General features: G+C 27.9%; 1 protein-coding gene across 1 annotated transcript in view; it reads right to left on the bottom strand.

Annotated features, from left to right (window-relative positions):
• The window catches only part of LOC100210872 (uncharacterized), an 84,258-nt gene that overhangs the window by 22,519 nt on the left and 42,822 nt on the right, over window positions 1-18,917 (bottom strand). The window contains exons 9-13 of the mRNA XM_065817301.1: window positions 17,582-17,857; window positions 16,683-16,985; window positions 16,357-16,385; window positions 8,113-8,259; window positions 4,469-4,563 (exon numbers count right to left, since the gene is read on the bottom strand). Coding sequence (XP_065673373.1) covers window positions 4,469-4,563; window positions 8,113-8,259; window positions 16,357-16,385; window positions 16,683-16,985; window positions 17,582-17,857 — 850 coding nt within the window. The remainder of the gene's footprint in view (window positions 1-4,468; window positions 4,564-8,112; window positions 8,260-16,356; window positions 16,386-16,682; window positions 16,986-17,581; window positions 17,858-18,917) is intronic.

The raw sequence follows: 18,917 nt of genomic DNA, 5'->3' as shown, positions 1-18,917 counted from the left end.
ACATTTTCGAAATTACCACTACGAAGTTTCTTCCGTTTAGATTTTGTGCCATTTTTTTCCAGTGAGGTTGATAACTTGGTTTTATTTTTAATCCAGATTAATAATGTATTCTTTGGGACTCTATACTTTTGGGCAAACTCTTTGTTAGACGTCCCTAACTCTCGGTCTTTTAATGCCTTGCATTTTTTTATTATAGATTTGTTTGTGAGTTTTCATTTAACGAGCGGTTATTTCATTTGACAAAAACAATAAATTCTTGAAAGAATACTTATCAGAAATTCAATAATTAAAAAAAATTGAATTTAAAAAATTTCTTTTGAAAAATTGGAATTTAAAAAAATTTGTTGAAAAGTTTGAGATAACAAGAGAATATTGCCCTGTGGACCAAAAATATTGTTCGAGATACCAAAAAGTTTGAGATATTGAGAGGATTTTAGCCTAAACTAGTACTTTATGCCCATGGGAACACTAAAAAAGTTTGAGATACTCAAAAGTTCAAGATATCAAAAGTTGACTGTATATATATGTGTGTGTATATATATATATATATATATATATATATATATATATATATATATATATATATATATATATATATATAAATCTTTGCATAGCAGTCAAAACATCGTGTTTTAACATAATAAACAAAGTTTCAACTTCTTTAATAAACATAAATGTTTTAACATTATTTTTTTTTATACATCTTTACTCCCAACAAAGCTGCAAGCAACCACTATTAGAGTTGGAAGTTACTGGAAGAGAAAAGATAAAGTTTATGAAGCAAAGCAACAATTAGCAGACAAATTGAAAGATTGCAAATTATATGAATCAGAAAAACAAGATGCAGGGAGCGAATTCCAAAGAACTGATAATTGAGGAAAAAAAACTAGACAAATAAGAATTTTTGGAGTACTTAGGAACAGTCACTGTAAAATGAGACTTAATTGAATGATGAGTAACACGAGATTGAGTTTTAGTAGATGGCACAAGAGATGCTAGTTCTTCAGAGCAGCGCCCATTGAAGTATTTTTAGAAAAGAGAAAGAGAAGCAAAATTATGACGATGTGATAATGGTTGGAGTTTGGATGCTAGAGCAGGTCCAACTATGTTTACAACGCCTTTTTGTACCTTCTCTAAAAGTGAAAGGGCAACATTAGAATGTTCTGCTACAGATATTGCAACAGTATTTCATACAAAGACGGATTTGAGATTTATAGTGATAAAAAATAGAATCTGGAGTAAGAAAGTAGCAAGCACAATAAGGAAACCTTGATGCAACCTTAGCAGACGCTAGTTTTGCAATGGATTTGATTTATGGGTTTACAAAAAATTGTTAGTAAGAATTAATCCTAAAAGAGGAAGGGCGAAACACTCATCTATTACATTACCGTTCATAAATATAGAAAAATCTAGATTATTGCAATAATGATTAGCTGAAAAAAATTGAGTTTTATCTAAGTTAAAGTTCACCAGCCACTGAGAGCCTCATGGTGTAGCAGAAGTGAGATTCTTTTCAAGCTTTTCAATGCCCTCTTGAAGCAATCAGAGAGTGCTGGCTTCTTATCAAGACAAGAATAAATGGTAGTACCATCAGCCAACGATGCCACTTTAGATGTGAGAATTTCATGGAGATGGTTAATGTAAATTATAAGACCAAGAGTAGAAACAGAAATGAACAAGAGTGCAGTCCATCCAGCACAATTTTTATACTACGAATGATAAGAAAGAATTTCATAATCTTGGAAATGTTATCCGATACAACCTAGGAAGAGAGCTTATGGATAAGACCATCATGCCAAACTTTATTAAAGGCTTTAGAAATGTTGAGAGTGATAGCCTTAACCTCTCCACATCAATCTAGTGCACTATAAAACCTATAAGTTATTACTGTTAACAAATTAACAGATCGAAATCCATATTGATGATTAGAAAGTAAGTTCGCTCTCCAGAATTTTTGAAAATAAGAATAACAGATGCTGCTTTCAAGTAGGTTGAGAAACAAAAGTCTGAAAGGCACTTATTAAATAATTTTGAAAGTGTAGACAGCAGCTCCAATAAACAATTTTGTAAGACTTTAACAGGTATGTTGTCTGGACCACAAGCTGCAGAAGAATCTAAGCCTGATATCACATTAGATACAGAAGCTGGAAAGATACAAATGTCAAGCAATGGATCAACCTATTTTTCGGCTACATTAGGTAGTATGCGATTAGTGGAATCAAGAAATAAGATTGATGAAAAGTTCTTAGAAAACAATTCAGCTTTGTCTTAAGGTGACAAAGTCTGAACTACTTTAGGTGAAGTAAAACAACTGATTTATGCATGAGAGGTGGAATAACAGATTTGCTCATTTTATGCATGAGAGGTGGAACAACAGATTTGCCCATTTTATAGACACTGTTAAAGATTGTACAGAAGTCTTGGGGGCCTAATTTTTTAGATGAAACAAAAGATTTTGTGATCTTAGAATAACGGGCTTTGGCATTAGACAAAACCTTTTTACAATGGTTTTATAGCAATAGTAAACAGAAGTCTATTTTCTAGAGAATTGATTTGGTCATAGATATGGAAGTATTGACTACGATTGAAAACTACAGCAGCACTATAAGAGGAAAACCATGGAGAAGAGTAAGGCTTGACTTGGAATCATCAAGGTGCAATAAAACATTCCATGCCATTCTGAATCCAAGAAGTTACAAAAGAAGCACATTTTTCAGCAGGAAGACAAAAGATTTCTACTCAAGGACTGTCACAAAGAAAATCAGGAAAAGAGTCCCAGTCAGCAATAAGGCAGAGGTATGAGGTGTATGATGATATAATTCTGATGATGAAGAAAAATGAGATAATAGTTTAAGAGAGATCAAACCGTGATTAGATGCACCTAAGGGTGAATATGGAGAAACTGACTAGGATCAGAAACAAGATATAAGCCGAGCAGAGAAGGTAAATGATTCCGATCAACTGGAAAGTGAGTTAGAAAGTTGACTATTTGTGCTAGAGATTGAAAAAAACAATAGTTGTTGGCCTTAACACCTGCAGAGTCACTGACACTAGAGCATTAAATGAGCAACAAAGAGCAAAAAGTCACTAATAACAACGATATTGGCTGATGGATAAAGAGAAAGGCTCGATCAGAAATCATCAAAAAGAGTCCAGTCTTGATATAAAGGAAAGCGTGTTCCCCAACAAATGGGTATGGTTCATATGAGTGTAAATGCCTAGGCCAAGGTTGTGACTATTGGTGTATTTACAAATTAAAGGAAGATAACCATCAACACTAAGATCACAAGATGACACAGCTGAACTCAAATTAGTCTCACAAAGAGCAAGTAGGTCAGGTGAACTTTGCAAGAGATAAGACTCAACAAAAGAAAAGTTACTTCTTAGACCAAAAATATAAGTGAATGATAGATTTTGAGAATTTGGTGATGACAATGGTATAAATTTAGAGAACATGGTGGTAAGGACCATGAACAACTGAGCAACATTTTAATGCCATTTAAATGTTAAAACAATTAAATAAATAGTACATTAAGTTTTCTCATTTTTTTAAAAAACAGAAAAACTATGACTTGAAAGTTTTTTTAATCAATTATGTTGCTTTTTTTAAATTGTTTTATAATGTTTTTAAAATATGCGAAGAGTGATGCTGCATCAACTGACAAATAAAACATGGTTCAAAAAACAATATTTTTGAAAATATATATCTGCAGCTACACCTTAATGTGTGGTTAAAAAGAAATTTGAACTAAAAAACTTTGTAAAAACACATACTTTTTATTTTTAACTCAAAAATATCATTTTCAAGGCAGTAAAATCTAAAATAATATTTAAGGTTTTATTCAAAATAAAAAACAACCATCATTTTTTATAAAAATGATGATTATTTTTGAAATTTTTATACAATTTAACTTCATTTGAGACCCAACAAGACATACTTTTGAAAAAAAAGTTTTTATTAATATTAAGGACCCATTAAATGTTCAAGGTTCCTAAGGACTCCCTAAAAATATTTTTAATTAAAAAACTTTTAAAATTAACATTATTTTATCATATAGAACACATTAAGGTGGGAGTTGCAGATATTTTTCTAAAATGTTGTTTTTTGAACCACCCCAGAGAGGAGTTTTGTTACATTGACTGACAAATAGGTAAAACATGCAAGTAGTGCTGCCACATTGACTGACAAATAGGTAAACATGCGAGGAGTGCTGCAACACCAACTGACAAATAGGTAGAGCAGGCAAGGAGTGCTGCAATATTCACTGAGAGTTAGGTTTATATATATATATATATATATATATATATATATATATATATATATATATATATATATATATATATATATACATATATATTAAATATACACCTTTCATAACATTTTCCTCCATCTATCATTATGTCAGTATAATATCATCAGTAATGTTTTGTGTTTATCTAGTATTTTTATAAACAATTTTAAAATTACCTAGTTCCTGTTTTGTTAGATATTTCACTTTCATCTAAAACTGTCTTATTAGCTTTTAGAACATTGCTCACTGCTGTCACTAAGGCTTCGCCAATCTATAATAAGAAAAAACTCATCAACAATAAATACCACATTATAGTTCATTTTTTTTACCACATAGTTTTATTTTTTATTTCTATTTCAAAACTTTATTGAACACAAATTTATTATCAGAATAAATCAAATGTTTTAAAATACTAGTAAACCACTATTTTGTGTATAATTATTTGTGTATATTACTATTATTATTATATATATTAGTATATATAACTATTTTATGTGATATATCTAACCTTTTCAAAACTATTAAAAATGTTTTTTAAAAGCTATGCCAACCAGCATTACAATGTGGACATTATTGAGGTTTTAATGAGATTTTTAAGAATAGTAAAGCACGCTAAGAGAAGCTCTATGTAACAAAATATTTATTGATAAATAATGAGGTTCAAAAACAATATCAAATATCACACTTTTCACTTGAAATTACTTTTTATGTTAAACTAAAAGTATAATAAAATATTAAGTTAACATAATAAATAATATTCAAGTATATAGTATCTTGATGTTTAACTTCAATTTACTTGTGTTTTTTAAATGTTTCAACCTTATGTCAACTTTTTAACTTGAAAACTCAACCCAAACAAAGGACAAAAAAGATCGCTGTGTCTAGAAACAAGTTAAGTGAGGTACTTACATGGTGGGTATCAAACTCAGAAAACTTACTTAAAGATTCTTTAACTTTAAAAAAAAACATTTTAAAACCTTAAATATTGTATAAGAACTTATATTAGGACTGATTTCATTGAGAAACATTACATATTATCTCATACAATTATCTATTACATATTATCTACTATAGATATTACCATTTATACAATAATTATGATATTATACATATTATCTCCACATATTAATAGACCATTTATACAATATCTACTATATTGCACATATTATCTCCTATAGACCTATTTGTACATATTATATCTTATTGACTCCTATAGACTCCTATATATATATTAGAATAGTAACAATGTGCTAATAATAATGCACAAAAAGAATATTATAAAATATTATAAATATTATAAATAATATATTATTTTATTATAAATATTATAAAATTAATATAATATCATAAAATATTATAAATATTAGAATATTATAAAATTAATATAATAAAAGTACTAAAAATATATTTAGATTTTGATTTTTTGAAAGATTATTGCAAGAAAAATGCAAAAGGTATTAAAAAAAGAGTAATTTAATAAATCTTATGATAAAACTAAAATGAAAAAACAATATATTATAATATATACATTTTTGTCTGATTAGAGTACAATCAGACAAAAAGGAATTGTAAGAGATAAAAACAAAAATTTTTTTTTTAAACATCCAAATAAATAAGCTATGTTTTTGAAAAATGAAAGATTCAATAGATCAATAACTTTGATAAAAGATTTGATAGATTCAGTGCAGTGTACTATTTGATAGATTCAGTGCAGTGTACTACTTTCTTTAATTCATCTCAATCCTAATGAAAAATCCCAAATATTTTCATGTTGATCACTTAATCTTTCTATTCATCTATTTAGTGAAAAACACTTATGGGTCATTCCATGCCAAATGGACCAAAATTTTAGGATTTCAACATGAACCCCCTCAAACTTCGATGAAACTTGGTGGGTTTGCTAATGTCAATAAGAAAAGCAATTCCTGAAAATTTCAGCATAAAATCTATTGTGGTTCATGAGATATGGTCATTTAAAATTTGTGATTTTTCCAAAAATAAAAACGTCAGTAGTAAAAACATGTTTTGTTTATATTTTGAAGCTCTATATTTTAAAAACAAAATTCAGAAAACCTTCTAGTTTTTGTTATTGTTTACAACTCTAGACTTTAATAAAACTTTGACATTTAATTCAATGTACAAAACCTGCAGTTTAGGAAGTAAAAAACATCCTTTTTTAGTTTTTATATATGGTAGGCTTCCAAATTTTTAGAAATTTACTGATAAGATAAAAATTCAGTAAAAAAGTATAGACTTCTAAATATTCTTTTTCAAACCACCTACTTTCAACCTAGGCTTCAAACCACCTACTGGTGGTTTGAAACCTAGGACGAACACTGGTTTTAATAAGATTTTTTTTTTTCTTTTAATTTAACAGTCTTTATTACAGTGATTTCAGGAAAAAAAAAGTGGGTGCTCATGTGGAGGTTACAAAATCAGAACAATGAAAATTGCCCAAAATGCATTAAAAACAATAAAAATAAAGTTATTGTTGTACTTTAGTTTGTATTATATACAAACTAATAATACAAAGAATGTATGAATTTAAAAATATTTCTTAATAAGTACTAGAAATAATTCTTTAATTAGGCTTAAACTAAACTCAGTTTTTAAATAACCCTAGTTCTTTCTTACCCCCTACCCCCTACCCTGTCTGTTTACTTTTTACCATGCACATTTTTTCCCAGAACTTAGAAAAAAATTGTAATTGAACACTTCTCCTTACATGGCGTGTCTAATTTTATGTCTGATTTATGAAGTGCCTTTATGCCTAAACACACCACTAAACGTACACATATGAAAATTGAAATTTAGTTTTTTATGTTTTATATAAAACTTATAAGTAGCCTATAAGGTAAAAATGAAATGAAAGACTTTTAGTCTAATTTACCTAATATTCAATATCATGACTATAAATTTTATACTATTTTTCCAATACATTCACTACTCCACCCCTGCCCATTAATTTGACTTATTTGATTATCATTTTCAAATTTAGATTACAACTCATACCAAATTATAAGAGTTATTTGACTTGTCAACACAATGCACAAGTTGATTATGTAGTAAATGATATTATTATGTAATAAACAATCAATATAAACAATGAGTCTTTTAAATAAATTTTTGTTAAAAAATTATGTTTAAACCAAATAAAACAAATTTATAATAATTTTATACTTTAAAGAATACAGATATTGGGAAATCTAAATCTTTAAAGAGACTCTTATACTTTAGATTTCCCAATATCTTGTGATCTAGAAAACCCTGTACTAGAATCGCAAAACAATCAAAATTTTGCAAAAAGTTCCTCAAAACATTCATCTGAATATTCAATTTAATTATTTTTTAGTTTAATTCTTTTATATCACTTGCTTAAAATTGTCACTAAGCAACTGTCCCACTATTTTAAAAAATTTGTAGATTGCTCTGATCCTTTCAATTGTCGTGTTTTCTAAAATCTAATAACTTTCTGACAACCAATATCAAAACAATATTTTTATGTCATATTTTATTTATATTTATATAATACTTTCTTATTCTAATAGAATGATGAATTCGATGTGTCTTGCATCATTTAAAATATAAAAAAGTATATAGAACATTATAATTCTATATGCAGTGTATTTTAGATTTATCGTATCACATTCTATAAAAACTATTTAAGAGGATTCAAACATTCAAAAAAAAATGACTACAAAAAATATAAAAAGATTATTTTTAATATTTTTTGTTTTTAAGCTTTAAAATAACAAGATTAATTTTGTAATTTTGCTGAAAACAATCTTTTGCAAAACTATGTTAATAGTTCATGACTTACCAAGCGACTCCCATTTTCTACATCAACAACTTTTTCTAAAATATCCAGGGTAAGTGTAATGTCGTGTTTGTTGAGAAAATTAGGATCAGCTGTAATATTCTGCAATCGTTTTCCGATCCCAGCAGCATTCACTGGAGTTATTATTACCTTACAAATACAAAAATTAAAATATAAAAAAATTAAACATCTAATTTCATCTATATACTATACCATAAAGACCTCAACAGAAATTTTGCCCATGCTCGCCCCCACACCTGTATAAGTCAGTCAACACGGGCAAAATACAGCTCATGCAAATTACAACTTTTTTTTTTAAACAGCAAAATTTAAAGGTTTTCATGTTGAGTAGTATTTTATTTACATAAAAAAAAATAGTAAAAAACATCTAGCACATTTTAAATAAAATATCGCTTTAGTAAGTATACTTAATTACGCTATGATAAAAAAAGAAAAAAAATGTCTATTCATTGAAACGATATTGTGAGTGTCGTTAATAGTTTTAACATTGTGTTCATATGTAAAATTATTCACCTTGCTTAGGCAAGATCTTGCCTATGAACAGGATCCCAATTAGGCGAGGTGAAAATTCTTCACGTGAACACAAGCTGAAAACCATTCTGGGTAGACAAGACAGCTTTGTTAAAAATTTAAACTACATTTGCTTGATTTTTAAATTTGAGTAGTTTGACCATTATGTTTACAGAACTTAAAAAATTGTTTTGAAGTTTTATAATGAGAAAGTTTTTTTTTCATTAGTTAATAATAAATTATTGATGATATTTATTTTGTAAAATACACAATATTATCAAACTTTTAATATGCATATAGTAAAAGTAATAAGTTATCAAATAATTAGTTGTAAATCAAAGTAGTTTTTATTAAAATTCTATTTTTAGTTTTTAATTAACAAATTTATTTGTAAACAAACATCAAATGACCTTAAAAACATCCCGCTTGAGCAAGGTGTTTTTTCCATATAAACAGAAGCTGAAATTTATTCAGCCAATGCAAATACCACAGTTTGGGGGGGAGATGTTGTTTTCTTTGTATGATTAGCCCCTTTGAATCTAAAATACAACTTAATAAAATGTGAAAACAATAGATACATATATATTGAAAACTTAAGTTTTTACTGTTTATTAAATTAAAAATCTTTTTAATTTAATAAACAGTAATAAAAATTTGTATGTTTAAAATCTAATAAAAATAACAATTTTTCAGAGTTTCAACAACAAGTTTGGATTATAGAATAATCATTTTTAAGTAGGGTAGAGCGGGGCATAATGGGACAGTGGGGCATAGTGGGACAGTTATGCCTGAAGGCCTATGTCTCAGCTGAAATTTTTTTTTTTTTAATTTTTTTTTGGGTAAAACATATTAAATTATTGTGCTACATTATTGTAAAAAAAAATTAGAAATATCAAAATGCATTAAAAGTACCAAAATGCATCAGTAAGTTTACAAAAAAACATAGCTTGCATGTTTTCTTAAGTGATACAACGACAAAAGATTAATCTTCAACTATTGCGAATTTGCTTTAACAGGTGAACAGTAAAATTTGAGATTTTTTTTATTTTTGAATTTTTTTTTTTGTGCACTGATTCATTTATTGTTTCTATTTTAGAGCCCACTCTCTTTTGCTGCTGCTGGCAAAGTTTTATGAAAATATTCTTATTATTTTGTAATCTACATCAAAACGAAGCATGAAAGTTTGATTGATTGTGTGTACAGGTATTGTGATTCCCATTTCAAGGAAGGTAGAAAAGTCGTTGTGGATCATTTTTTGAAAAAAAAAAACACCCAAGAGCAAGCATTTACAGATACATTTCAATGTGGGAAAAAGGCAAATCAAAACTTTGTGATGTTGGTTCTGGTCGAAAAGCTAAACTAATGACCAAAACCAATATTACCAAGTTGAAAAGCATGATTGATGGTCATTCTGGCATTTCCACCCGACAAATTGCTTAAAAGCTCAAGTGCAGCCAATCTCACGTTGTGTATACAATACAGCAACACACAAATATTGTTTACCGAAAAAAAACAGACCATTCTAGCCTGTACTCCTGAGCAAGTGTTCAAATTACAAACACGTTGTGGCAGATTGTGTAGAAAATTTTATGGGTGTGATTTCATAATTGATGATGAACCGTACTTCACATTTTCTCACTCTGATAAGAACTCAAACGTTGGGTATTGGTCAAGCAATCCAAAAGCAGTATCTTGTGGTGTGAAATACAAGTCCAAGGCAAAGTTTGAAAAGAAAATGCTTGTATGGTTAGCAATTTCACCTCAAGGCATTTCAACACCCTATTTTGTTCCTTTGGGCCTTGCTGTCAAACAAAATGTGTATTTGAAAGAGTGCATTATCAAAAGACTGATGCCTTTTATTAAAAAACATCATCCTGAGGGTAGTTTTGTGCTTTGGCCTGACTTGGCTTCGGCCCATTATGCTAAATCAGTGACAAGCTACTTGATCTCCAAGAACATCACTTTTGCACAAAAAGCCGATAATCTTCCTGCAGTGCCTAAACTTTGTCCAGTTGAGAATTTTTGGTCAATTTTGAAGGGAATGGTTTATAAGAACAATTGGCAGGCTACTTCAGTTGATGAATTAAAACAAAGGATCAAATATTGTTTGAAGAAAGTAGATGTAAATGCTGTACAGAATATGTGTGGAGGGGCGTATCGAAAGCTTGATTTTGTAAGACGAAACGGTGAAACAAGTTGCAACTTCAAAAATAAATTATTTGGTTATAAATCTACGAGCTGCTTTTTATTTAATCAAAAAATCTCAAATTTTAATATTCACTTGTTATTTATAAAAAGTTTATACTTTTTAGCCAGTAGTGTTTATTCTCTTATAGAATGTGGTTTTAAAAAATATCTGGAATTGAACTTTTTGATAGTATTAATTTCAGTAAAATGACTTACGTGGGGCATATTGGGACAACAAGATATTTAAGTAATTGACTATATTACTACCATTATATTATGTTGTTTACAATTTGATGATTTTATTTTTAATCTAAAATATTGATTTCCATATTTAGATAAGCAATATTAAATATGGAAATATATTTAAAGGAATTTTTATTTTTATAACTTAACTTTGATTAATAACAGTGTTTAATGTAAGTAACGATGGTAAAAAATTATATAAGAAAGATCAATTGTAAACAATGGGATAAAATACAGTTTTAGCTGTGAGTAAAAAGGAACTTAAAATTCGAAAAGCTGCATATGGCATGTTTCAATTTGCTCTATATGGGCATATTGCTAATAAGCCAGCTCATCAAAAAGGTTGCCAAATAGTTTCAGGATATTTTTTGTGTTATTATTATTATTTATGTGATCCATAATATTTTTTGTTTGGTTTTAAATTTAGTTGTAGTTATCAATTTAATAACTTATACCAGTTTTGTCCTACTTAATTTTTAGAACTATTTCTTAAGTTTGTTTGTTTAAGGGTTTTTTATAATAAAACAGAAAAAGTTTTTTTTATTTCACTTGTTATTTCTTTTTTGTGGTGTATCGGTGTATGTTTGTGTAGGGATATGTTGTGATGGGGAAGGAAGGTTAGAAGAGACAGAGGTTGTGAATCAGGTTGTTCCCCAGGTGAGCAAGGAGGAAGTACGGGCTGCAATACGCTGAATGAAGTGTGGTAAGGCAGTTGGACCGGATGATATTCCAGTGAAGGCATGGAAATGTTTGGGAGAGATAGCAGTGGAGTTTTTGACAGGGTTATTTAACAGAACCTTGGAAGATCAGAAGATGCCTGAGGAGTGGAGACATAGCATAATGGTGCCAATTTTCAAAAATAAGGGCGACGTTCAGAGCTGTAGTAATTACAGGGGAAGAAAGTTGATCAGTCACAGCCTTAAAATCTGGGAAAGAGTAGTTGAAGCTTGGCTTATAGGAAAAGTAGAGATCTGTGAGAACCAGTATGGTGTCATGCCAGCTAAGTGCACCACAGATGCTATGTTTGCTCTGAGAGTGTTAATGGAGAAGTATAGGGATGGACAAAAGGAGTTACATTGTGTGTTTGTGGACTTGGAGAAAGCTTATGATAGAGTTCCGAGACAGGAGCTGTGGTATTGTATGGTCAGGAGCAGCGGAAAGGTATGTGAGGGTGGTGCAGGATATGTATGAGAACAGTGTGACAGCAGTGAGATGTGCAGTAGAAATGACAGACAGGTTTAAAGTGGAGGTAGGACTACATCAGGGATCAGCCCTGAGTCTCTTCCTGTTCGCAATTATCATGGACAGAATGATGGACGAAGTTAGACAGGAGTCCCCTTGGACTATGATGTTTGCTGATGACATTGTGATCTGTAGTGAGAGTAGGGAGCAAGTGGAGGTAAACTTGGAAAGATGGAGGTATGCTTTGGAAAGCAGGGGAATGAAAGTGAGCAGGAGTAAAACAAATGCAAAGTGGAGGATATGAGAGCGGCTGGTGTGTCAGTGGAGGACACTCATGACAGGGCTAGATAGAGGAGTTTGATCCACTGTGGCGACCCCTAAATGGGAAATGCCAAAGGAAGAAGAAGAAGGGTGTATGGATGTGTAGTTTATTTGGGTATGTTATATGGTGTATGGATGTCTAGTTTATTTGGGTATGGTACTTTTTTGAGAATTTAATGTCTGAACATGTTTAAATGATAGATAGCTAAAAGATATCTATCATTTAAACATGAGTTGAATTGAATATAAGACCATTAAATAATATGTAATTGCAATATACTTTAAAAATGCACACATTTTTATCATGCAATTAATGATCTTACATGCAATTCAAGATATTTCTTTTGAATTAATATATATATATATATATATTTTATCCTTTTTAAAGCTTTACAGTTAAATAAGTACAATGTGTATATATATGTATATATATATGTATATATATATATACATATATATACACATTTAATTAAAATTTTTTCTTTTTAAATATTGATTATTTAATCAACGTGTTTTAATTGATTAAAAAAATAACGATTTTTGATGAGGACAAAAATTCGCAGACAAAGCATTGATATTTAAAAAATTAGAAATGTTTTAATCATATTTGATTAAAATTTATTAGAAATTCAAAATCATATTACTATTTTGTAGGACTATCTTTACAATCAAGAATGACTTTGCATCTAAAAGGCATAAAGTCAACTAAAATACTGCATTTTTCGAGCTTAACTCTATAATATGTGTCTAGCCCACAAGATGGTCAATTTAGACAGGATGGTTTTGTAGATCATCTTGCCTAAATGGACAGGATGGTTAACCAACCAAGAAAATTAACATCACTTTGTTTACTGATTGTCACTTATCTAGCCAGAGCTAGCATCAAACCTAAGAGTTCAGGGTGTTAGCCAGAAAAAAAATTCATACAGCGTTTTAGCGAAATTGGGAATTTAGGTACTGCTAAAAAAAAAGTCATTACATTCTGACATTTAAAAAAGTAGATACAATTTTTTAGATACAATTAAGTTTCAATAAAAATTTTCTATTTTTGCTGGGTTATTCATAGGAATATTTTTCTGTTTTATTTTTCAGGAACATTTTTATATTTTATAAATGTTTATTTATAATTATTCAACTTGTTTCATTTTGAACAATTTTTGTCAGTTTTCATTTTTAAATTGCTTCTCTCCTTTTTTTAATATTGTTGAGAGAAAACTAGAACAAAAGACAATTTTTTGCAGTTTTAATGAATGAATTAATAAATTTATTTATTGAAACTTTGATCTATTTTAATTGCGTAAATCGCTTTTAAATACAGTTTAAAAAGGTTCAAACGATTAGTTACATATATTGTCTTCTTTTATTTTTATTTTCATTTTTAAATTATAAATGTAAAAAAAATGCAAAATAGTATTTAATTTTTAACAAAACATTTTTGACGATTTCTGAGATCCTCTTGTTACTTTTTAACTTGCTAAAACAACTTTTTAACGACAGTCGATAAACTATACATTATACTTAGGAATGCCAGAATTTTACGGCTTTTATGAAGGAAAACATTAAAAAAAAAAATTATTACAGGTTTGTAAAATCCGTAAAATTGTAATTTTTGTAAAATCCAGACGTTTGACAACCCTAATTATATGGAAAGATTTCAAATATTTCAGATTTAAAATACTTAGTATTTTAAAACTAAAAATTTTAAAATAGTTAAAAAAATTTTTTAACTTTCTTACATAGGTAATCGTATTATTTTTCATCATATTTTATATTACAATTTTTATCATAAGATAAATTTGAATAGTAAAAAACTTATTTAAATCGATAGCTTTTAAATGAAAGTTAAATTAAATTTTCCGAAATTTTAAAAACCTTTTATTGAAAAATTGGTTGGCTCGCTAAATTTCGTCAAATAAAATGCTACTTTAATTTAAATACTCAGTGTAGTTAAGGCGATTTACAAATTATTCGAATTTATTTATTTGAAATTGGCATGATTTTATAGGCGTATTATATCCAAACAAAAGCTTTAGATATTATATATTTTTTCGCTTCAGGTTTTTTTAATATTTGAAGAATTTTTCTCTTTTTTTATATAATTTTCTAATCCTTTTTACTACCCCTAATTGTGAATACAAAGAATACCATTTTGGACCCTTTAGATCACTTTCGCTCATCGGCATTAACATGAATTTAGTTAAAATCTTTTGAAAAAGTGCCTTAATTTACTATAGATCCTAGTTCTAATCGTTTCTGACCTATTAGCTTTATATAGTTGTCAAAATACAATATTTCTATTAACTTTTACAAAAAAATACAAGAACTCTGACCAAAAAAGAACTTGCAATCAAGAAAAAGCGCCAATAAACGTTAAAAGTTTTTAATCTATGATGTTCGTTTTACCTAAAAATCGTATTTATTTAAAATCTTATACAAATTTGGACAAGCGAATTAGGATTTTAAGAAGATTTAGAAAAAAAAAATCTACGGTCTGGGTTTTTTCGCTTCAAATATTTATATTTTATGATAACGCAAAATTTATCATTTTATTCATTTTATTAATTAGGCAATACAAGCAATAAAATAAAATCTTTGTATTTAAACGAATCACAATTTTTGTACTTTATTGAAACATTGCGATTTTTAATGTTGAATATTTTATAGTTTAAAAGACTACCTCATAAAATTACTAAATTACATTTTAAATTAAAATTAAATAAACAGTTCTCAAATTTTCAGACTTATTAAATTAAAAAAAATCATTATAAAGGTTTCCAAATAATGTAAAAATTCATGTTAATGATAAACATGCCAACTTTAAAACCTAGTGTTTTCTTATAAAATTGACAAAGCTACATTACATTAAAACAGAACGTCAATTATATACCCTCAATTTCTACCCTACATAAAAACAGAACGCCGATTGTTACTACCTTCTGAGTCATAAAAATATTGTGCATTATTTGCACAATATTTTTATGACTCAGATTACTTGAATTATTTGAACATTATTTGAACTCATAGTAACTATCTTTACCATAACTGAGGCCACAACACTGGTGGTAATACGGTTTACTGCATTAGTCATTCGTGCTACTTTTATGATGATTTATTGCGTGCTAATGTTTACTTGGTTCTAATACAAGATTCTTGAATGATTGCCTAATAAATAACTAACAAAACATGCAATTCTTGCTGTTTATATTCGAAATAGAGAAAAGAAAGATTTTTGTGGCCAAATAAAAATTGACTTCTACACATATTTACCTCAACAAAGTTAAAATAACACAATATTCAGCTATATTGTGCATGTTGTTTTGCAAGAAAACTTAATATGAATATTTTTTACTTAATTTGATAATGGTACTCTAGGCAATAATGTAACATTCTCTTTTAATGAAGATATAAAACTTTGACACTTAAGAATATATAACTTTAGAAGACTTCAAGAGATACACCTATGCGAATATACAACCTTATGACACTTCAAACTTTTACACCTATGAGGATATAGAGTTTCATAGACTTATGAGAATATAAAACTTTACGACACCTCAAGATTTTACACCTATGAGAATATACAGTTTCATAGACTTCAATGTCAAATTGATTTTTTGTTGTGTTTTGACATCAATGTCAAAACAAAAAAAAAATCAATTTGCAATCAATAAACACTGTTCTATGTGTTGCTTAGTGTTAGAAATAATACAAACAGTTAAAAATAATACAAACAGCTACACTATTTGAAACTTTTAGTAATAATGATAACAGTGATGATAATACCTTATTTAGTTCAGACAGTTCTTCAGTTGCTAAAATATGAAACAACAACATTTGAAAAAAATATTTATATGCTTGTAATTAAAAAAATTTTAGCACTTAAAAATATATGTAAATATAATAATATGTTAAAGTAATAGGGCAGGGAAGAGAGATAATTCCTTTTTCAGCTAATTTTAACTTCATTTATAAATTAAATTTCAATAAAAACTTTTTTTCTGAAGAAACCTTTTAATTATGATTGGAGATAAATTATAAAAATATGAAAGAACCTGCCTGATAAAGCAAGTTTAGCATATTTATTTTATCAGCAAACCAACAAAAAGTACCTTCTCCTGTAAATATCAAAAATGGTGGATGAGTGAACGGTCCACCGCCAACAACAGTATACGCTTGCACTGATATCTCATAATTTACTCCAGCTTCCAAGTTGTATAAATCAATATGTGTTTTATTAACAACTTTTTGAATAATCTTCGGCTCTTCATTTAGTTTAACTGATTTTTTATATTTAATCATATAATGAGTTATAATCCCATTGCGTAATCCTTCTTCAGGCATACTCCAGGAACAAGATAAGGCATCATGTTGAATTTTGACAACATACAAGTTAAGAGGGGCCCCATAAGGTCCTACAATCAAAATAATCAATTTATAAATAATTATCATATGATAAGTAGAACATAAAGTTTACAAATTATAACACAATTGTAAATGACTAATAAAATTTATACTATTTATAACAGTTGAATTAATTTATTGCTAATTATAGTTTATTTATTACTAATATCAGCAAGTTAAAACTATTTCTTGGTTTTAATGTAAAAAATAAATATATATTATTTTTCTAATGCTTAAATAACTATTTAATTAAATAATTTATTACTAAATATATAACAAAATTAGTATAATGCATTATTTTAAATACATTCACAAAGAATAAGAAAAAATAATTAAAAAAAACCAGATTGCATTCACATCTAATTTAAATTATTTTCATCATATTTTTTTCGAGCCATATTTTTAAATAATAAATTAAAAATAATTCTATTTTCAATATGATGTTTTTTGTTAGCAGAGTCGCTATCAATGGCTCTACCATCATTGTTGGAAGGTTCAAGCAGTGGTTGAACAACCTTTCTGTCATCACAGGTAAACCTTTGTACATAAATATAGGTATTTGCTAAAAATTATTAAAAAAAAATGTTCTTAATAACTCAATACTTACTATCTTGTTGGGTTTCAACCTTTACTGAAAAATAATCTCCAACCTCATTATCCAAATATGCAATGGCAACAGCTAATGTATAATTTTTATATGGTTGTATTGAATCAGATATGTTAAACTCATCTTTAGAATCAATTTGATGTCTTGAAAGTTTATTTGATGAACTCACATTTAAAACATAACCAACTGTATCTTTTGTGATATTACCGACAAATGAAAATAAAACCATAATGTATGAAGATCCAATTTTTGTAACATTAAGAAGTGGACTGGGAGCTAAAATGATAACACTAAAGACTATATTTACATAAATCCTAAAAATATTTTTTATTCAAAAAAATTTTCAAATCCAAATAAATAAAAGATTTTTTTAAAAATGTTTTTTTCTATCTTTGATAAATGAAATATAATTGTTTTTTCTAGGTCTACTTTATACTACATATTTCATTGAAATTTTTTAAGCAACAATTTGGACATAAAACTTGCGCCAAACAACTTGAGCATTTTTAAAATAAGTTTCATTTCTTAAAGAAAGTTTCACATTTTTTCTAATAAAGAAAACCACAGAGCAAATTACAATAAATTACCATTTCTTCAAGGTATTTTGTTTATATATTTTTTTTATATCTTTGATGGAGTAGAATAAAATTTTTATATTTCATTAATAGATGAAAAAAAGTTGTTTTTTTTAATCTTTAATCTATGTATATAGATATGGAGTTGGATGTCAATTTTGTTTACAAGTGTTCAGAATTTTGTTTACAAGTGTTCAGATTTTTTAGACAGCAGGTCTAAAACCTAAAAAATACTAAAAACTCACTGCACATTAGATTATCAGATCAAAAGAATGCAAATTTTTTTCACTGTTCAGCATACATATAGCATGCAATGCTTGCACCCAGGTGAACTTAATTCTGATCAAGACAAAAAGGATGGAACCTTATGGTATCCTAGAAACTACTGGAAATAAAGAACAGAATTATCCATTAAAAATAGCTTTAATACTTTGATTAGAAAAGAATAATTTAATAATTTTTAAAAATTTACCAGAAACACCATTAGAGAGGTTATTGAGTATACCAAAATATCAAAACGAATAGTAATTGATATGTCAAAAGCAACAATCCTTGCCACATCACTTTTATCTAATGGACAATAAAAACTTCATCGCTTTCATCTAATGGACAACCTTTCTGTCATTATGGTAAAGTCAGCAGTAGAAAGAATTTTTGATAAAATTATTTTGATTTTGAAAACTTTTATATATTTTTGCTTATTTTGAGTTCAAGGTTGAAGTATCTTTGAAGAATTTTTTTATGCTTATTTTATATATATG

This window comes from Hydra vulgaris, chromosome 14, assembly GCF_038396675.1.
Source record: "Hydra vulgaris chromosome 14, alternate assembly HydraT2T_AEP".
Taxonomy (NCBI): Eukaryota; Metazoa; Cnidaria; class Hydrozoa; order Anthoathecata; family Hydridae; genus Hydra; species Hydra vulgaris.
Note: the sequence above shows the minus strand (reverse complement) of the source record. Positions and strands in the feature narration are given on the sequence as shown.